Here is a 22797-nt window from a genome sequence, read left to right as displayed (position 1 = left end):
TTTAAAGAAGAATTTCTGTTTTAAAAGGAACTTTTTTTTTTTTTAAAGACGCAGAAAGCGGGAAAAAGGAAAAGTTTGGAATCAAGATGGCGGCGACTCACCTCGGTTCAGAACGATAAGGCCCGCCCACACAGGCACCGATTGGTGGACCGTCAGGTCACCAAAGCATAGGATTGGTCAATCGTCCCGTCACTCGACCGTAGGAGGGCCCGGCCGCACGCGCCAGGAACCCGCTGTACGATTGGTCGACCGCGACGTCACTCGATGCTAATGAGCGGATAATGAGCGGAATGTTGAACTTTTTTGGATACCGCGGGCGCAATTTTTGTCCGGCCGAAACGTAAATACGCTTAGGACGGTTCTGGAATCGTCAGCTTTCTTTCGACGTAACGCACGTGTAGGTACGCTCTATAACTTGAGTTAATTCAAGACAGACAGACACAGACAGAAGTATCCTGGGGAGATCAAACGCAGATTGGGTGACTGCTTTGCGGAACACCTCCATTCAGTCCGTAAGCGTTACCCTGAGCTTCCGGTCGCCTGTCACTTTAATTCTCCGCTCCACTCTGACCTCTTAGTCCTCGGCCTCAAACGGTTTCATTGTAAGCTTGAGGAACAGCACCTTATCTTTCGATTAGGCACTTTACAGCCTTCTGGACTCTACATCAAATTCAACAATTTCAGATCATAATCTCTGCCCCTATATTTTCACATGGCAACTGTTGATGATTCTGCCACTCCCATTTACTCATCTTTTGTTTCTTTACTTGTCCCATTACCATCTCCTTTTGCCTTGCACCATCATCCCTTTTGTCTTTTAATCTCTCCTGCCTTCCATCCTATCACAGACCTTCCCTTTTGTTCTTTCCTCCCCACCCCCCCTTTCCCTGCTCTTGTTTAAAATCTGTTACATTTCTAACTTCTTCCAGTTCTGAAGAAAGGCCATCGACCTGAAACGTTAACTGTTTCTCTCTCCACAGATGCTGCCTGGCCTGCTGAGCATTTCCAGCATTTTGTTTTTATTTATTATTGAATATTCAGATATATTGCCACTAATGATTCATAGGATCAGAGAATGGTTACAGCACAGGAGGTGGCCATTCGACTCGTCGAGCCTGTACCGGCTCTCTGGAAGAGCACTTCAGCTAGTCCTACTCCCCCACCCTTTCTCCGTAACCCTGCAATTTTTTTTCCTTCAGGTACTTATCCAATTCCCTTTTGAAAGCCACGATTGAATCTGCCTCCACCACCCTTTCAGGCAGTGAATTCCAGATCATAACGAATCGCTGCGTAAAAAAGTTTTTCTTCATGTCGCCTTTGGTTCTTCTATCAATCACCTTAAATCTGTGTCCTCTGGTCCTCAATCCTTCTGCCAATGGGAACAGTTTCTATCTACTGTCTAGACCCCTCATGATTTTAAATACCTCCATCAAATCTCCTCTCAACACTCTGCTCTAAGGAGAACAACCCCAGCTTCTCTAGTCTCGCCACGTAACAGAAGTCCCGCATCCCTGGTCCCACTCTAGTAAAATCGCTTCTGCACCCTCTCTAAGGCCTTGACATCCTTCCTAAAGTGCAGTGCCCAGAATTGGACACAATACTCCAGTTGAGGCCAAACTTCCTTGCTTTTGTACTCTATGCCTCTATTTATGAAGTCCAGAATCCCGTATGCTTTTTTAACTGCTTTCTCAACCTGTCCTGCCACTTTCAACGATTTGTGCACATATACCCGCAGGTCTCTGTTGATGCACCCCCTTTAGAATTGTACCTTTTAGTTTATATTGCCTTGCCTCGTTCTTCCTACAAAAATGTATCATTTTGCACTTTTCTACGTTAAATTTCATCTGCCACGTGTCTGCCCATTCCACCAGCCGGTCTACGTCCTCTTCATAGAATCATAGAAAGTTATAGCACGGAAGGAGGCCATTTCGGCCCATCGTGTCCGCGCCGGCCAACAAAGAGCTATCCAGTCTTATCCCACTTCCCAGCTCTTGGTCCGTAGCCCTGCAGGTTACAGCATCCCAAGTGCACATCCAAGTACTTTTTAAATGTGGTTAGGGTTCCTGCCTCTACCACCCTTTCAGGCAGTGAGTTCCAGACCCCCACAACCCTCTGGGTGAAGAAACTTCCCCTCAAATCCTTCCACCAATTACTTTAAATCTGTGCCCCCTGGTTTTTGACCCCTCTGCTAAGGGAAATAGGTCCTTTCTATCCACTTTATCTAGGCCCCTCATAATTTTATACACCTCAATAAGGTCTGCCCTCAGCCTCCTCTGTTCCAAGGAAAACAGACCCAGTCTTTCCTCATAGCTAAGATTCTCTACTCCCAGCAACATCCTTGCAAATCTCCTCTGTACCCTCTCTAGTGCAATCACATCTTTCCTGTATTGTGGTGACCAGAACTGCACACAGTACTCTAGCTGAGGCCTAACTAGCGTTTTATATAGTTGAAGCATAACAACCCCCCCCCCCCCCCATCTCTTGTATTTTATACCACGGTTAATAAAGGCAAGCATTCTGTATGCCTTAACAACCTTATCTACTTGGCCTGCTACCTTCAGGGATCTGTGGACATGCATTTAAAGGTCCCTTCGTTCCTCTACATTACTCAGTGTCCTCCCATTTAATGTGTATTCCCTTTCCTTGTTGGCCCTCCTCTTGAAGTCTATCACTATCCTTCTCACACTTCTATACTTCCAAGTTTTGTGTCACCTGCAAATTCTGAAATTGTGCCCTGTACTTCCAAGTCCAAGTCATTAACATATATCAAGAAAAGCAGTGGTCCTATTACCAACCCCTGGGGAACACCACTGTGTACCTTCCTCCAGTCTGAAAAACAACCGTTCACCACTACTGTTTCCTGTCACTTAGCCAATTCTGTATCCATGCTGCCACTGACCTTTTTATTCCATGGGCTTCAACTTTGCTGGCAAGCTTATTCTGTGGCACTTTATCAAATGCCTTTTGGAAGTTCATGTACAGCACATCAACCACATTGCCCTCATCAACCCTTCGTCACCTCATCAAAAAACTCAATCAAGTTAGTTAAACACGATTTGCTTTTAACAATCTGTGCTGGCTTTCCTTAATTTATCCACACTTGTCCAAGTGACTTAATTTTGTCCCAGATTATCGTTTCTAAAAACCTTCCCCACTATCGAGGTTAAACTGACTGGCCTGTAGTTGCTGGGTTTATCCTTACACCCTTTTTTGAACAAGGATGTAACATTTGCAATTCTCCAGTCCTCTGGCATCAAATATATCAGCAGAATTAAACCTGGGCAATTCTGGGCTCTTTAAACTTTTAAACTCCTCCCTGAATGTTTAATTTAACTTTTAGCTTCACTGCTAGTAGTCTCTATTGTGTTTCATTAATACCAACTAACTCACATCAATACATTTTAAAGGTACAACTGTACTGTAAATGCAGCCTTAGTCAATATATGCATTTGTTCTCAATCCTTTAGAATACAGTACAATACTATTGGGGGGGGGGGGTACACACACACACCTATAGAACCAACCTACCAGCTCAGTAGTATCAGGTGGAAAATGGCTCTCGTAGTCTGCGCTCTCAAAATAAATTGTCCAAGTGCCAGGTGATCGTGAATGAGGTGTTAGCCTACAAAAGCCTACAGGAAAGAACACATTTAAGCAGATGGTGGTTGGTATTGTATCTGTAAAGCTTGGACCACAACATTATTACAAAAATGACGATTTACTGACGATCAGATGCAATAACTTTGAGGTAGGAAAGAGGGCGGAGAAAGACGCAAGCTCCTGGTCTATTCAGTTTTTAGAAAGACCCAATAATCACTCACTACTGTAGGTCTTTTTATTCTATTTTTTAAAAAGGAAATGCTATATTTTTAAGATTTTTTTTTAATCTACAAAGTACATTTCTTTTGGTGCACAATTTTGGTACCAATCCCAAGAAACTTAACTGGACCAGCCACATAAATACTGTGGCAACAAGAGGTCAGAGGCTGGATATTCTGCAGTGAGTGTCTCACCTCCTGACTCCCCAAAGCCTTTCCACCATCTACAAGGCACAAGTAAGGAGTGTGATGGAATACTCTCCACTTGCCTGGATGAGTGCAGCTCCAACAACACTCAAGAAGCTCGACACCATCCAGGACAAAGCAGCCTGCTTGATTGGCACCCCATCCACCACCTTAAGCATTCACTCCTTCCACCACCGGCGCACCGTGGCTGCCATGTGTACCATTTACAAGATGCACCGCAGCAGCTCACCAAGGCCTCTTCGACAGCACCTCCCAAACCCGCAACCTTCACCACCTAGAATGACAAGGGCAGCAGGTGCATGGGAACACCACCACCTCCAAGTTCCCCTTCTAAGTCACACACCATCCTGACTTGGAAATACATCGGCCGTTCCTTCATTGTCGTTGGGTCAAAATCCTGGAACTCCCTACCTACCACCACCCAGGGAGTACCTTCACCACATGGACTGCAGCGGTTCACCACCGCCTTCTCAAATTAGGGATGTCAGCGATGCCCACATCCCATGAACGAATAAAAGAAAAATTCTCAGGAGGTGACAACTGCATCCATGCAATTATTCAAATGGCCTTAAGAAAAGTTACCCAGGAAAACCAGCTAGTGCATAGAAATGCTGCTGTCATATCATAGGAACAGGAGTAGGCCATTCAGCCCCTCGAGCCTGTTCCTCCATTCAATTAGATCACACACACACACATTTTAAAATTGCTGAAGTTTTAAACAGCAAACTGCATTACATATAATGAATTCCATGGCAGATTTCACTAGATTATAATATCTCAATCTCCCAGTGACAATGAGGATCTCATTAATGCAACCAAAGAAAAGGCAGATAACTGAACAGAAACTGCAAATACTGGAAATCTAAAATAAAAAAAGATACTGGAAATACAGGTTTTTCAAGATCTGGCTAGTCAGAATAAATATTGCAGATGTAAAACCCTGCCTCTGACACCCATAACATTTGTCTTTTCCTCGCGAAAGATTCTGACCGATCTGCTGTGTATTTCCTGCATTTTCTGATTAAAATTAAATCTTGGCCAAAGGACACTTTTTTTTTTACAATAGGTAACAGAAATGTTCCATCAGCACTGTACTAGATTATCATTGTTGGCACAGCATAAATCCACAAAATTCTAGTCCGGTGGTGTGAGCACCATTGGGCAATTACAGTTACTTGGTAGCACTACTACCTACTATATTGCCTGGGAAGTGGTTTCAAGTTTTGTACGCTTAGGGTTTTAAATAATACTTGAAGTTGTATGTCTACCCATGTTGAAATGTCAAACAACTTCACAATTCTTTTGGGAGTGCAGTGACATGCTAGCTAACCAAATATGCCAGCCACTTGGCTGCAGTCCCACAAACAGCCATGAGATGAATGACCAGTTTATCTTTTTAGCTGTTATTGGTTAGGGAGGAATGTTGATCACATTTGGTAGAACTCTGTTCTTCAAGTAGTGTCTTAAGATCTTTAATGTCCATCTAAGCAAGCAGACAGAGTTCAACATTTCATCCAAAGGTATCATCACCAAAAATGTAGCATTCCCTCAATATCTGACTAAACTGTAGGCCTAGATTCTGCCATTTTGGGGCTCAAACCTGCAATTTTTGAAAGAGGAGATGAATGCACTACCAACTGAGCCAAGCTTGACAGAATAAAAATATCAGGGAGTTAACAGGTAAATGACATTAGCCTCTAAGCACACAATACACTGAACATGGCTAGGACTGCACAAACAGTGCAGGAACTGTGGTAGACACTGTCCAACCAGAATCGCTCCCAATCCATCTTGAATTTCAGGTGTTACAACTGGGTGGAGACTTGATCGACTGCTTCCGTTACCGAGCTCACCAAAAACCCACTCAAATGTACTAAAGTGCGAGATGAGGGTACCAATACAAAGAAGCACTTACTGAATACCCTTCGGATAAGGCCAGCAAAATAGCATAACACTGCAAGCACACCTGTGTGATGCAGAATTTGAGGCTCTCTCTAATCCCAGTGTGTAAGCATGCACTCTTCAGATGAACTACACCTATTCAATTTCTCCTTGGAGACATGACAGCTCAAAGACATGGCAGATTTTGAGTCATTAAAAACTTTTTCTTTGTGATTTTGTAATTAACAAGAATAGTGACTTTACAATTTGGTTACGGCTTAGAATATAGACTGTCCAGTAGAACTTACCACTATTGTTCAGTAAGTTAAAGAAACTCAGACGTTCAACCAGGAGATAGAAAGAACAAATACTGATCTTCCCATATTTACAAAGCAATAGGGGTGTCTCAACATGTGCTTTTGTTATCAGGCAGAGTCCAGTTTTGCAGGGAACAAAGGAAAATCTGAGGATCAGGTTGAGGGCACTGACTTGGTACCGGTGAAGTCTATTTATGATCGACAACTCTGTAGGCAAAAACTGCTCAATCTAAATACATGCGTGGCAGCACTTTTCTTAGTTCAACAGATCTGTTCTTCATTGAACTGCCACTTGTATGGAAGCAAATGTAGATCTGTTTGTTTCTCATGTAAAATCATTTCATTAAGAATGCAAGGTGCTTAAAGCACTGCAGAGAACTGCCAAGTCTTGCTGACTTTTGTTTGAAAAGTCACTGGGAGGTCATGAGGGATAGTATAATCTGCTTCTGTTTAATTGTACTGGTTAATGAACCCAATTCTTTCTTCATAGCATGAGATATATGGTCTGTCGGTGCTATTTGTTCATGAGTTGGAGACCCCAAGAAAATATGAGACATCTCTTGAGCTTATTATAGTAGAAGGTGGTGTTCATTGTTCTTCCCAGACACACTACCACCCAGATTACTTTGCACACAAGATCATGTTTTGGTTCTTAGAAAGTGTTGGGTTGTCTGTAGTAGCTGTCCTTTGTGCTAATGAGTATCTGGTAGGTGCCCAAATTATAACATTTAGTTTCTTCTTCCTCCCCAGAATTCACTATGATGTCATTCAACATCTTGAAAACCAAGATGGGTTGAATACTTTTGGGGACAACAAAGTAATGGGAGTAAAATCCTAAATTTTACTGACCTGATAATCTCCAATAACTCAAGCAAACAACATTTGCTGCACCTTGCTGCAATTTGCTATTTTGCCTGCCAAGAAAACAATCCTGAACTCAATGCAGCAAGTGGAGGGCACAGCACTTAACATTCCCTCAATCATCGTCCAAACATGATCTGCAACCAACTTCTGAATAAGGAGCCCCTCTTGCATTTTTTTTGCGGTGAGGGGGGATAACGTGTTGGGATAGAAGTGGCACAATAAGAATTCTTTTCAGTGTGCAGAACATGGTAGACCTCCCAACTGCAGCAGATGCTTAGAGAATTTTGTACAGCCCACATAAGGGGTTTTGGGGGAACCCTACAAAACTTTGTCAACTAGGTTTAACGAAGCACTTCTGCTTGTCTCAGGTACAATCAGAAGGTGGACTCTTAGGGAGCCTGGTACTGTACTGAATGACTTGGGTGCCAAAAATCAGGCTCGAGAACATGTTTTTTTGGAATGTTCCTTGAACTGCCGAATTGCTATAGATTAAAGTTTGCAATTTGCTGTGAGAAATCAGCAAATCAGTTGGCAGCACATCTTTCTATTTTCCTAATTTCTCCCCACACCTGAAAGTGTCTACACGGAATGGTGTATATAGTTCTGCGGGCACCAACAGTTGAGATAGCTCACACATTGGATAACTGTGGATAGTGAGCTTCACGAGACTATTTGACAGGGTTTATTGGGGGTGGGGGAGGGGCAGGAAGGAGCTCTCAGCCACATCTGATCTTGGTCTGGTCTGGTGTCCACACTTTCCAACAGGGGCCAGTGATCAGGAGTGAAAACCTGGCCGACTTCTCTCTAGCCAATTGTAGTGTTCTACCGGCAATCCAAAACAGCTTAGTCAGCAAACAAGGGATCAACCCAACAATCTTGTTAGCTCAGTATCATTCCAGATAGCCAATTTACTAAATGATTCACTGGGAAAGCCCTGGCTAAGTTTAAAAGAACCTCCATAAATATTGGCTTTCACAATGCAGGACAGAGAAAACAAAATCTAGACATTACACCAGTAATACGATATAGCTCCATCCTATACATTAGATGTTTGAACATTTTGACAAAGAACAAATGTTCATGAACTGTAAGTATATTCATAAATGTACAAAATAATAAGTTGTCATCGCAAAATAATTTAGAATTTAAATCTATCACCAAACTTTAAGTAACCTGTACATATGCCTCAAAATTGATTTGCACCCTCAGTAAATTTAGGACTTAATTAAATTGTAACCAAATGGTTTCTCTTCATGCACTGCAGGTGTTTTGTATTTTTAAAAAAATTCTGCCAATTCTTTTCCCCTCCAAAGAACTCCTTGCTGGGGTGCAGTTCATTTGGTGCTTCACATAAAAAAAAACTTTATTCGCCTGTGAGCTTCGACAGCAAGTTTCACCAGGTGGGTAGGGTGGTGTTTAAAAACATCTCAGCCTTGCCTGGTCCTGTCCCTGCGACACTCTGCCACATGCACCTCCAGCTGGATAGCAATCAGTAGTGGGATCCCTGGCCAAATGTCCTGTTCCTATTTCAACAGCCTCCACCAGTGTACCAGCTAACTCGGCACAAACCTGGGAAATTCCTGATCTATGAGGCAACTACTTATTGGTTAAATTGGAGAGATTCAGAGGAGCCCTGATATTTTTAATACAAAACACCTGCAGTGCATGAAGAGAAACCATTTGGTTACAATTTAATGAAGTCCTAAATTTACTGAGGGTGCAAATCAATTTTGAGGCATATGTACAGGTTACTTAAAGTTTGGTGATAACTTGTAGATTTAAATTCTAAATTATTTTGCGATGACAACTTATTGTTCAGGTATCTGTTTAAGGAAACAGTAGTTCCTTTGGAAACTAGTCATACTAGCCACTAACTGAGATAATGGAAAAGAACGTGGAAAATTTGGTAAAATTCTAAAGTAAGTTTAGTTACTAAAGTGGCAAGTCTTCCAACAAAGGTGTTGCCTGGCAGTATAAACAAATCAGAGTACACCAACTTCTAAAAAAGGAACAGAGTATCCAGCAAGGGATGTGCATTTGTCACTGATTATTTTGCAATATTCCTGCCTTTGGCAAAAGCAATGGAATATTTTCAATTATTTTACTACCACCATGAGCAATACAAAAAGGGACAAAATTACCTCTCTGGCAGAGTGGTTCTAAGAATTCCTGAAGGCCATTAGGAATGTTCCTGACAACATCACAAGAATATCCATCTTCAGGCAACAGAAAAGGTAGCTGTAGGTCAGGGTCTTCTTCCAATTGCACCTCTCTACCATCACTGCGAGCAAGTTCATCAGCTGTGTTCTCTGCTAGCGCCACTACATTCTCAATCAACTCCTAAAAAAGCAAAGTCAATTGCTGGTCAGAATGCATGACTAAAAAAGGAGGAACAAGTTTTATGTTACACTGCATTACATTTATCCTGTTCATTGAGGCAGCTTCAATAACTAGCTGATTAAGAGAGCATGGCTTGCATGATGCATTAGTATTTTAAAGAGCTATGTTAGAGTGACAGGACTCAGATTTCCACTTGTACCGTCAGAGAGAAGCAAAAGGGAGGAAGTGGTCTATAGGGAAGGGAAAAAATTCTAAGGAAAGTTACTTTCCATTCTCATGCATTGCTTAATGGTCAAATTGAAGGCAACACTGGCAGAGGTCTTTGAGGGGGTGACTAGGTGTGTGGATGAGGGTAACAGTGGATGTGGTACACATGGATTTCAGTAAGGCCTTCGATAAAGTCCCGCACAGGAGACTGGTCAAGAAGGTAAGAGCCCATGGAATCCAGGGTGCCTTGGCACATTGGATACAAAACTGGCTTAGTGGCAGAAGGCAGAGGGTGATGGTCGAAGGTTGTTTTTGTGACTGGAAGCCTGTGGCCAGTGGGGTACCACAGGGATCGGTGCTGGGTCCCTTGCTGTTTGTGGTCTACATTAATGACTTGGATATGAATGTAAAAGGTATGATCAGTAAGTTCGCGGATGATACACAAATTGGTAGGGTGGTAAATAGCGAGGAGGGTAGCCTCAGTCTGCAGGACGATATAGATGGGTTGGTCAGATGGGCGGAACAGTGGCAAATGGAATTTAACCCGGAAAAGTGCGAGGTGATGCACTTTGGGGGGGACTAACAAGGCAAAGGAATACACAATGAATGGAAAGACCCTAGGCAAGACGGAGGGTCAGAGGGATCTGGGCGTGCAAGTACACAGATCCCTGAAGGCGGCGGAACAGGTGGATAAGGTGGTAAAAAAGGCATATGGGATACTTATATTCAATGCCTCGGCTAATGAAGGCAAGAGCAAGGAGGTTATGATGGAGCTGTATAAAACACTGGTTAGGCCACAGCTGGAATACTGTGTGCAGTTCTGGTCGCCACACTACAGGAAGGATGTGATCGCGTTAGAGAGGGTGCAGAGGAGGTTCACCAGGATGTTACCAGGGCTGGAGCGCTTCAGCTATGAAGAGAGACTGGGCAGATTGGGTTTGTTTTCCTTGGAGCAGAGGAGGCTGAGGGGGGACATGATTGAGGTGTACAAAATTATGAGGGGCATAGATAGGATGGATGCTGAGGAGTTTTTTCCCCTTAGTAGAGGGGTCAATAACTAGGGGGCATAGATTCAAGGTAAAGGGCGGGAGGTTTAGAGGGGATTTGAGAAAGAACTTTTTCACCCAGAGGGTGGTTGGAGTCTGGAACTCACTGCCTGAAAGGGTTGTGGAGGCAGAAACCCTCAACATTTAAGAAGCATTTGGATGTGCACTTGAAATGCCATAGCATACAAGGCTACGGGCCAAATGCTGGAATATGGGATTAGATTAGGCAGGGCTTGATGGCCGGCGCGGACACGATGGGCCGAAGGGCCTCTATCCGTGCTGTATTACTTTATGACTCTATGACTCTGAGTACATCGCCTACACACTCTCGGAGTTGGGAATAGAGACCCGAGATAGTGTTGTTTATGGTTTAAAAATGAAGTTTGACAGTTACCAATCTTAAAATATTTTGAACATAATACAATATGCTTGAATAATCCAAGCAATAGGTGCTGCTGCCTAGAGACACTAATAGGTAGAAATATGTTTTACCACTTTAAGCCAGTTTAGAAAGAATAAGACTTGCATTTATATAGCACCTTTCACGACCACTGAACGTCTCAAAACGCTTTACAGCCAATGAAGTACTTTTGAAGTGGAGTCACTGTTGTAATATGGGAAACATGGCAGCCAATTTGCGCACAGCAAGCTCCCACAAACAGCAATGTGATAATAACCAGATCATCTGTTTTTGTTATGTTGGTTGAGGGATAAATATTGGCCAGGACACCAGGGATAACTCCCCTGCTGCTCTTCGAAACAGTGCCATGGGAACTTTTGTGTCCAACTGAGAGCAGACGGGGCCTCGGTTTAACGTCTCATCTGAAAGACAGCACCTGAGTGCAGCACTCCCTCAATATTGCACTGGAGTTTAGCTGTGCACAGGTTGGGTGGGGTGGGGGGGCAGGGGGATGGGGAAGAGAGAAAATAAATAAATTACATGAGTTAAGGGATTCGAGGAAAGGTGTATTGGACTGAGGGTAGACATGGGCTCATGTTTGTTTTTTCAAAAGAACACTGTGCAGCTTTATTTTAATTTGTTCTTAGCACGTGGGCGATGCCATTTCTAGTTGCCCCAAGTCAAACCACACTGTGTGGGACTGGAGTAATGAATGGGGTACAGTAGCACAGTACTTATGTTACTGGACTAGTAATCCAGAGATGCAAGTTCAAATCCCACCACAGCAGCTGTGGAATTTAAATTCAGTTAATTAAATCAATCTGGAATTGTCGTAAAACCCAACTGGTTCATTAATGTCCTTTAGGGAAGGAAACCTGCCGCCTGGCCTATATGTGACCCACAGCAATGCAGTTGACTCTTAACTGCCCTCAAGTGGCATAGCAAGCCACTCAGTTGTACCAAACCCCTACGAAAAATTATATTAAGAATAAAACCAGACTGACCGGCATCGATCTAGTCACCGGATTCGGACACCCGTCCCAGTTGACCCTGTAACTTCCTCCTCACCAACATCTGGGGACTTATACCAAAATTGGGAGAGCTGTCCCATAAACAAGTCAAGCAACAGCCTGACAGTCATACACACAGAATCATACCTTTCAGCCAATGTCCCAGACCCAGCCATGTCCATCCCTGAATGTCTTGTCCCACCAGCAGGATAGATCTACCAGAGGTGGCAGCACAGTCGGGAGGGAGGGGCCCTGCGAGTCCTCAACATTGACTACGGACCCCATAAAGTTTCATGGCATCAGGTCAAACATGGGCAAGGAAACCTCCTGCTGATTACCACTTAGCGCCCTCCTTCAGCTGATGAATCAGAACTCCATGTTGAACACCACTTGAAGCACTGAGGGAAGCAAGGGCACAGAATGTACTCTGGGTGGGGGACTTCAATGTCCATCACCAAGAGTGGTTCGGTAACACCACTACTGACCGAGCTGGCCTAGTCCTGAAGGACATAAGCTGCCAGACTGGGCCTGCGGCAGGTGATGAGAGAACCAACACGAGGGAAATACTTACTTGACCTCGTCCTCACCAATCTACCCATCGCAGATGCATCTGTCCATGACAGTATTGGTAAGATTGACCACTGCACACGTTTTCACACTGAAGACACCCTCCATTATGTTGCAGTACACTACCACTGTGCTAAATAGGACAGATTCATAACATAAGAAATAGGAGCATGAGTAGGCCATTTGGCCCCTCGAGCCTGCTCCGCCATTCAATAGGATCATGGCTGAGCTTCTACCTCAACTCCACTTTCCTGCACTATCCACATATCCCTTGATTCCCTTAATATCCAAAAATCTATCAATCTCGATCTTGAATATACTCAATGACTGAGACTTCACAGCCATCTGGGGTAGAGCATTCCAAAGATTCACCACCCTCGGTGAAGAAATTTCTCATCTCAATCCTAAATAGCCGACCCCTTATTCTGAGACTGACCCCAGCCAGGGGAAACATCCTCCCTGCATTTACCCTTTCAAGCCCTATAAGAATTTTGAATGCTTCAATGAGATCACCTCTCATTCTTCTAAACTCCAAGAGAAGATAGGCCCAGTCTCCTCAATCTCTCCTCATAGGACAATCCCCCCCCATCTCAGGAATCAGTCTGGTGAACCCTCGTTGCACTCCCTCTATGGCAAGTATATCTTTCCTTAGGTAAGGAGACCAAAACTGTACACATTACTCCAGGTGTGGTCTCACCAGAACCCTATATAATTGCAGTAAGACATCTTTACTCTATACTCAAATCCTCTTGTAATAAAGGCCAACATACCATTTGCTTTTCTCGAATTGCTTGCTGTACCTGCATGTTAACTTTCAGTTCCCTCTGAACACCAACATTTCCCAATCTCTCACCATTTAAAAAATATTCTGCTTTTCTATTTTCCCTACCAAAGTGGATAACTTCACATTTCTCCACATTATATTCTATTTGCCAGGTTCTTGCCCACTCACTTAGCTTGTCTATATCCCCTTGAAGACTCTTTGCATCCTCCTCACAACTTACATTCCCACCTAGCTTTGTATCGGCAAACTTGGATATATTACATTTGGTCCCCTCATCCAAATCATTGATATAGATTGTGAATAGCTGAGGACCAAGCACTGAGCCTTGCGGTACACCCCCCACTAGTTACAGCCTGCCAACCCAAAAATGACCTGTTTATTCCTACTCTCTGTTTTCTGTCCATTATCCTCAATCCATGCTAGTATATTACCTCCAATCCCATGAGCCCTAATTTTGTTTAATAACCTCAGAACACATCTAGCAACTCAAAACTGGGCATCCACAAGGGGCTGAGGCCCATCAGCAGAGGCAGAATTGTACTCCACCATGATCTGTAACCTCATGGCCTGGCATATTCCTCACTCTACCTTTACTCTCAAGCCAGGGGGCCAACCCCGGGTTCAATGAGTTAGAAGAGCACACCAGGAGTACCTAAAAATGAGGTGCCAACCTGGTGAAGCTAAAACACAGGGCTACATGCTTGCTAAAACATCAGAAGCAGCATGCTATAGACAGAGCTAAGCGATCCCACAATCAACGGATCAGATCAAAGCCCTGCAGTTCTGCCACATCCAGTCATGAGTGGACAATTAAACTAACTGGAGGAGGCTCCGTAAACATCCTCATCCTGAATGATGGCGGCGCCCAGCACGGGAGTGCAAAAGACAAGGCTGAACAGTTTGCAACCATCTTCAGCCAGAAGTGCAGAGAGAATGATCCATCTAGGCCTCCTCCCAAGGTCTCCACCATCACAGAAGCCAGTCTTCAGCCAATTTGATTCACCCAATGTGATAAAGAAACAGCCGAGTGCACTGGATACAGCAAAGGCTATGGGTCCAGAAAACATCCCAGCTACAGTGCTGACTTGGAACTAACTATTTTAGTACAGCTACAATACTGACATCTACCCGACAAAGTGAAAAATTGTCCAGGTATATCCTGTTCACAAAAAGCAGGACAAATCCAATTCGGCCAATTACTGCCCCATCAGCCTACTCTCAATCATCAGTAAAGTGATGGAAGGTGCCATCGACAGTCCTATCAAGCAGCACTTACTCACCAATAACCTGCTCACTGATGCACAGTTTGGGTTCTGCCAGGACCACTCGGCTCCAGACAACATTACAGCCTTGGTCCAAACAGAGCTGGATTCCAGAGCCGAGGTGAGAGTGACAGCCCTGAACATCAAGGCAGCATTTGACAGAGTGTGGCATCAAGGAGTCCAAGTAAAATCAATCAAATCAAATCAATTTATTGTCATTGTTAGTGCACAAGTGCAGTACAACGAAATGTAGGCTTGCGGCTCCCGAGAGTGTACATTTGGATTAAGACATTTAAACATTCAACATACATTTGGCTTGTAGTATATTAACATAAATATAACCATAATAAAGTGCATTGGCAGATGTGCAGGCTTTAGAGTTTATTTGTGGAGTTCAGTAGGATGACAGCCCTGGGAAAGAAGCTGTTCCTAAATCTGGTCGTACGGGTGCGAATGCATCTGTAGCGTCTCCCAGATGGCAGGAGGGCGAACAGACTGTGGCTGGGGTGGGTAGGGTCTTTGATGATGGACCATGACCTCCGTAGACAGCGTTTCTGGTATATGTGCTCTATGGTCATTGAAGTCAACAGGAATCGGGGGGGGGGGGAACGCTCCACTGGATGGAGTCATACCAAGGACAAAGGAAGATGGCTGTGGTTGGAGGCCAATCACCTCACCCCAGGACATCACTGCAGATGTTCCTCAGGGCAGTGTCATAGGCCCAACCATCTTCAGCTGCTTCATCATGACCTTCCCTCCATCACAAGGTCAGAAGTGGGGATGTTCACTGATGATTGCAGTGTTTCAATTCCATTCACAACTCAGATAATGAAACAGTGTGTGCCTGTGGTGATTATTTCCTATGTTTAATAAGTATTGTGATTGGTGAATGGGGTGGTTGTTCTCTGTATTAGTAAGAAGTATTGTAATTGGTTGTTTGTTTCTACCTTGAGATATATGTTGTAAACTCATTGGTAGTGGATGTCAGGTGATTTGTGGTGGCCATCTTAAATTCAGTTCTCTCCAGTTATTGTTGGAGACTGGTGTTGAAAGATGTGCTACTGGGTTTTTAAAGTTAATAAAGCCTAGATTAGAAAGGCAAATCTATTCTTTATTTCAGTGCCCGCATGCAGCAAGACCTGGACAACATTCAGGCTTGGGCTGCTAAGTGGCAAATACCATTTGCATCACACAAGTGTCAGGCAATGGCCATCTCCAACAAGAGAGTGTCTAACCACCTCCCCTTGACATTCAATGGTGTTACCATCACAGAAACTCCCACCATCAACAACCTGGAGGGGGGGGGTCACCATTGACCAGAAACTTAACTGGGCCAGCCACATAAATACTGTGGCTACAAGCAGGTCAGAGGCTGGGTATTCTGTGGCGAGTGACTCACCATCTGACTCCCTAAAGCCTTTCCACCAAATACAAGGCACAAGTCAGGAGTGTAATGGAATACTCTCCACTTGCCTGGATGAGTGCAGCTCCAACACTCAAGAAGTTCAACACCATCCAGGACAAAGCAGCCTGCTTGATTGGCACCCCACCCACCACCTTAAACATTCATTCCCTCCACCTACATCTACAAGATGCAGTGCAGCAACTCACCGAGGCTTCTTTGACAGCACTCCCAAACCCGCAACCTCTACCACCAAGAAGGACAAGGGCAAGAGGTCCATGAGAACACCACCAAGTTCCCATTCTGTCATACACCCTCGTGACTTGGAAATATATCGACGTTCCTGCATCATCACTGGGTCAAATTCCTGGAACTCTCCATCAACAGCACTATGGGAGTACCTTCAAAATACGGGCTGCAGTGGTTCAAGAAGGCAGCTCACCGCCACCTTCTCAAGGGCAATTAGGGATGGTCAATAAGTGCTGGCCTTGCCAGCAACACCCACATCCAGTCAAATCAATTCTTTTTTTTATTTATAAAGTGAGTAGGAGTGGCAGATTCCCTTCTTTGTAGAATATCAGTGTTCTTTGTAGAATATCAGTGAACCTTTTGTGACAAAACCAACAACCTTTATGCTCATTTATTTATTCTGTCAGCCCATAAATTACCAGATTAGTTTAGTTAAATTCCACAATTTGCCATGTTGTGATCTTGTGATCTCTAGGTTGCTGGTCTGGTACCATTACCGCTACATTACTATATGGGACAACTTTGGCTCTGGTACCATCCAGCGAGTGCAACTGGGTGGATCCTGGACTCGAGTTTTATTCCAGCATTCAAACAATCAATTGAGTAAACTAGTATTGCACTTTCTATTTTCCATTGCCCGTTGGCGATACTGTGGTGGTTTGTTTGTAACTCAGAGTTGGGTCTTTTTGGGTTTTCTCAATCCTTTTGTTTGCCAATTTTGGCACAATTTTTGTCTTTGCAACAACTATCTTCCCAATTTTATGAAATCTTTGTAGCTTATACAGGACATGAAAACAATGTATGACATGACAAACTTTTTATTTTTAAGTTTCTTTGATTAGGAAGCCCTATTACACCCACTGTGATCAAATTTATATCTATAGCTACCGCCAACAAATGTACACATCTCTTCTTTCTCAATCTAGCTTCCAATTTTTCTTGTTGCTACCATGACTCTTTCCTTCGTAACTTATCATTCCTTCACTGAACTTCCTGGTTTCATCCATGCTCTTGCTTCCTACCTCTACCCGCGAAGAGTTCCAAAATTCACCACACTGTCTCCTACTCTCTTCTCTCCCAGGAACACAGAATTATGAAATTCAGTCTTCCCATCCCCCTACAAGCTTTTGAAACGCAAGAATAATTTTAACTAATCACAACTAGTTAATTACCTTGGACTATAGCCAATGAAGTACTTTTGAAGTGTAATCACTGTTGTAATGTAGGAAATGCAGCAGCCAATTTGTGCACAGCAAGCTTCCACAAACAACAATTTGATAATGACCAGATAATCTGGGGGTTTGTGTGTTATGGTGATTGAGGGATAAAGATTGGCCAGGACACTGGGCCTGCATGGTCACAAATCCCCTGCTGTCCTAGGCAAGTGTATATGTTATATTCAGGCTTTCCACCTACCTCTAGGATCTGACCCAGTCTTGGCATGTATTTTTAGAAACTTGTCTGGCACTTCACCCTACTTTGTAGAGTACACTCTGATCTTTATCTCAGGCCCAAATGTCTTCTTGCTACGTAGCTTCAGTAAATCACTTTTTCATCTTTAATCCCAATTTCTGCTGCCATCTGTCCAAAGCTTGTTTTAGAAAGAAAGAACTTATCGTGCCTTTCACTGCCTCAGGACACTCCAAAGTGCTTTACAGCCAACGAAGTACTTTTGAAGTGCAGTCACTGTTGTAACGTAGGAAATGTAGCAGCCAATTAATGCACAGTAAGAGGCCACACAGCAATGAAATAAATGACCTGATAAATCGATTTCTGGCAATGTTGGTTGAGGGATAAATATTGGCCAGGACACTGGGAGAACACCCCTACTCTTATTTGAATAGTGCCTGATGATCTTTCATACCCACCTGAGGGGACAGGTGGGGCCTCATCCAAAACCTTCGACAGTGCAGCACTCAGTACTGCAGATGAGTGCCAGCCTAGATTATGTTCTCAAGTCTCTGAAGTGGGACTTGAACCCACAACCTTCTGATTCAGAGGCGAGTGTACTACCACTGAAGCACGGCTGGCACGCACGCTTCTTTTAGGGAATATAAATCCGGATACAAGGAGAAATGTGCACACACACTTCAGAACTATAGGATAGCCTCTTAGCTTCCAGCAGACACTGTTGTAAACACAATGGGAATGGTTCACATCTCTGCACTGGCCTCATGGAGGAGAAATCAGATATCCTGGGGGGGGGGGGGGGGGGGGAGGAGAGAGCAGTGTTATGCACACATACACAAACTGCCACATCTCTGCCATGGGTTTTCATACACCTTCGAACGCTTGGGAGAAGTCACCATGCCCTCCACCCCCACACACAATCAAGTGAATTCAAACAGCTCTTGGACCACAAACCTGTGTCTGGGACATTGATATATCTAGAGGCTATTTCTGACAGCACTCCCCTCATGCTGGAGGTGGCAGGGACAAAAAATGGGATACAGTAATAATTATTTCTTTCAGCAACTGAGCATGCCGAGTAATGCACCTTAAAACAATTACCAAGGCAGATTGTGCTTAAATATTACATTTGTTTGCAACAGTACACTATCACTACTAGGGCTACAACAAAAGCTAGTTGCATAGCCCTTTTTAAAAAAAAAAGTGGGCTGCGCAGGTTTAAAAATGGAAATCATGCTTACTGTCACATTGGTCTGTCTTCACCTCACAGTTATGCAGCTTCAAATTGAATCAAGGTATCATGTATACATTTGTATGATCTTATATTTATCCTCACTTCACTTAAAGGAAAGTCCCACAATTTTAGGTAGGTCTAAATTTCTTTATTTAGTATTAACGTGGCAACTATTAGCAGTCAGCAAACGGCCCCAAGCACATCACACAGTGCTTTTTTTTCCTGAAGAATTTTTATATTAAACGGAAACCAAAAATTCTTAACTCATTCACTGTCCATCAAGTGTGCACAATCATTAGTTTTGACCAGGATTCTGCAGCCAATAAAAACACATCCTAAGTAAGCCCTTCCCAGTGCACAAAGTCCCTCCCACACCACCTTTGGGCTTGTCAAAAGGTTTCAACGCTAAACAATGTCAACATGACAACTCATTAATGCTTAAAATGCAACCTCAAAAATGAAACTATGTTAGCAATTTAGATACCTGAGGGATATAGGGCTCATCCTGTGCACAGTGATAACTTTGAAGCAGTGCTTGCAGCTGCAATGAATTCAACTTAAAACAAGTGTTGTTGATGTTTGAAACGTCTTCTGCCAAATATTTGTCCATCGTTAGCAATGTAGTTGCCTAAAATAGTAACAAATAAGTTCAGATTTCTGCAGCAAAATCACATTTCATTTTTCCCATTAAAATAGACTATTTCATGAACATTCAACAGGCATGATAGAACAAATTCTACCACAAAACAGGTAATTATTTATTGACAGAAACTAATAAAGATGGTTTAAAATTAGTTTTGTATTGGCACTTTTTCTTTTTACTATACACTCCCCATCAGACTTCATTCAATACTGGCAGATTTATTCAAAATAAGATCATTAAGTTTATTCATATCCTTTAGGGACTCCAGTGGCAACAGTGCTGGAGCATGAAGAAAAGCAGGTGATTCTCCGGCTATGACTGGATAGACAGCAATGGAACCAGGCATAGGAAGTCCCACCCAGCTGGACAACGGAGTGCTGTTTGAAGAGGAAGCTGTGGTCAATCGTGTCAAAGGCTACAGACAGGTCGAGAAGGATGAGGAGGGATAGTTTACCATGGTAACGGTCACATAGGATGCCATTTGAGAGTTTGATGAGGGTTGGTTCAGTGCTGGGTGTTGTGTCCGTGTATAATAAGACACAGACTGCAGGAGAACGGTACAACAGCTGTTTACTCAACGTGGCTCACACTGGAACTGATCTGTACAGATTACTACTCAGTGCTATATACAGGTGTGGTCACTGCCGGTACTGCAGTATACATGAGCTGTAAAAGATAGTTCCCCCCTTAAAAAAGGTACATACATTACAATTCCTCCCCTTTTAGATTAACAGTACCATAACACTCATTTAACAATTAAATATCAAACTAATTACAATTAACACTTTTAACATGCAACATTAGCCAAAAATAGCCTATTTATATATTCAGTCTTTGGGGAGGCTTCCTGATCCTTTCTGGATAGCGCCTTTCCCGAGTGTCTTGCTCTTGGTGCGGAGGCGATTCTGGCCCCGTCGTCGGTTGGTTCATCAGCTTCCGATGCTGCTGTTTCTGGGGTAGATGCGACCTGTACGTTGGGTTCATCACCAGGTACGTATGGGCGAGGCATGGGGTTGACTTGTTCCTGTGACTCTAGGATCTGGTCAGCATGGCATCTCACGATGCTCTCCCCAACATCCACTGTGTACATTAGTGGGCCCTGCCGTGTGCATATCGTTCCTGGCTGCCATTATTCTGTTCGGTAGTCGCGGGCCAAGACTGGTTGCCCTACATTGAAGCTCCTTGTTGGCTTCTCATGGATGTGCTGGAATTGCTTACTCTCAACATCTCTTCGTACGTTTAGTCTGAGCAAATCCAGGCGAGAGCTTAACCTTCGGTTAAAGATCATGGCTGGGGCCTGGTTGGTGACTGCATGTGTCGCATTCCGGTAGGCGAACAGGTATTTGTCCACCTTGTGCTGCAGCAGAATGTTGTCATTGTACATAGCCTTTATTGCCTTCTTAAAGGTTTGTACAAACCTCTCAGCCAATCCATTTGTGGCTGGATGATACGGGGCAGATGTGTAATGCCTTACCCCATTCTTTTTCAAGAACCTCCGGAACTCTTCGGACACAAACTGTGGTCCGTTGTCGGAGCAAATCTGTTCTGGCAAGCCATTCCTGACAAAAATGGTCCGTAGGACTGCAATAGTTTTCTCCATGGTGGTGGAGGACATTTTGATGACCTCAGGCCATTGAGTGCGCATCCACGGCTATTAAAAACATTGAGTCCATGAATGGACCAGCAAAATCAATATGCACCCGTTGCCATGGAGATGAGAGCCACTCCCATGGGTGTAGAGGGGCCTGTGGTGGTACATTTTGGACTTTCTGGCATCCTGAGCAGCTCTTGGTCAGGTCCTCGATTTGTTTATCGATTCCCGGCCACCACACAAGCCCTGGCTAGGCTTTTCATTTTTACCCCTCCCAGATGACCCTCATGAAGCTCATTGAGCACTCTATCCCTTAACTTGGGTGGAATTACCACTCGGGATCCACACATCAAGGTCCCTCGGCACACTGACAGCTGTTCCCTCCTTGTCGAGAATGCTGGCAACAGTAAGTCGCCATGTGCTGGCCATCCCTTCACCGTCAAATCATATACCCGAGACAGTGTCGGGTCATTTCGGGTTTCCTTTTCGATACAAGCGTTAGTTACCGGTAGGTATTCAACTATAGTCGAATGGACTATTTCGACAGGATCCACTGCTGGTGCTTCCTCCGCAGTAGGCAGTGGCAGGCGTGATAGCCCATCAGCATTTCCATGCTGTTTCGTGCCCTTATATTCAATCTCAGTGGTGCGCCCCTAGAAAAAGTGACCATCTTTGTAGTCGTTGCGCAGTCATCACCGGAACGCCCTTCTTCGGATTAAAAATGGAGACAAGAGGCTGGTGATCAGTCAGCAAGGTGAATTTCTGCCCGTGCAGATAGTGATTGAACTTTTTCACTCCCCACACTAGGCTGAGGGCCTCCCTGTCAATCTGGGCGTAGTTACGCTCGGCTGAGGTTAGTGATCGTGACACAAAGGCTATTGGCCTCTCTGAGCCGTCCGAGAATTTGTGCGACAGCACCGCTCCAATGCCGTAGGGTGACGCATCACATGCCAAACGAATTGGTAATGCTGGGTTGTAATGGGCCAATACCTCTTTCGATGTGATTAGTGTTTTGCTCTTCTGGAAAGCTCATCTGCATTCATCACTCCACTTCCATGGCACCCCAGTTTGCAGTAGGGTGTTCAGTGGGTGTAGTATTGTAGACAAATTTGGCAAGAACTTATGGTAGTAGTTTACCAGCCCGAGGAACGACCTCAGTTGTGACACATTTTCCGGTGCTGGAGCCTTGACTACTGCCTCAATCTTCTCTGGGGACTTATGTAACCCCTCTTTATCAATAACGTGGCCACAATACGAGATGTGTTTTCTAAAAAACTCGCATTTGGGGCGGTTAGCTCGGAGCCCATATTCCTGCAATCTAGTGAGCACCTGCTCCAGGTTGCCAAGGTGATCACTGTCATTTTCGCCCGTGACCAGGATGTCGTCCAAATAACACTGGGTTCCTGGGATCCCGTGCAGGACTTGTTCCATTGCCCTCTGCCAAATAGCCGGAGCTGATGCTACCCCGAATACCAGCCGGTTGTATTGGTGGAGACCTTTATGGGTGTTGATTGCAAGGTATTTTTTTGATGCTTCTTCTACCTCCATTTGCAGATACGCCTGGG

At 44.1% G+C, this 22797-nt stretch overlaps 1 protein-coding gene across 10 annotated transcripts in view; it reads right to left on the bottom strand.

Annotated features, from left to right (window-relative positions):
* Nucleotides 1–22797, bottom strand: part of afdna (afadin, adherens junction formation factor a) — a 314437-nt gene that overhangs the window by 94836 nt on the left and 196804 nt on the right. For all 10 annotated transcript variants that reach the window (XM_085982002.1, XM_085982003.1, XM_085982006.1 and 7 more), the window contains 3 exons: nt 19483–19626; nt 9229–9427; nt 3529–3632 (listed from right to left, as the gene is read on the bottom strand). In XM_085982002.1, the coding sequence (XP_085838128.1) occupies nt 3529–3632; nt 9229–9427; nt 19483–19626 (447 nt within the window). The remainder of the gene's footprint in view (nt 1–3528; nt 3633–9228; nt 9428–19482; nt 19627–22797) is intronic.

This window comes from Somniosus microcephalus, chromosome 3 (assembly GCF_052327205.1).
Source record: "Somniosus microcephalus isolate GS21.2 chromosome 3, FLI_Smic_1.0, whole genome shotgun sequence".
Taxonomy (NCBI): domain Eukaryota; kingdom Metazoa; phylum Chordata; class Chondrichthyes; order Squaliformes; family Somniosidae; genus Somniosus; species Somniosus microcephalus.
This window is presented reverse-complemented; position numbering and strand designations above follow the sequence as displayed.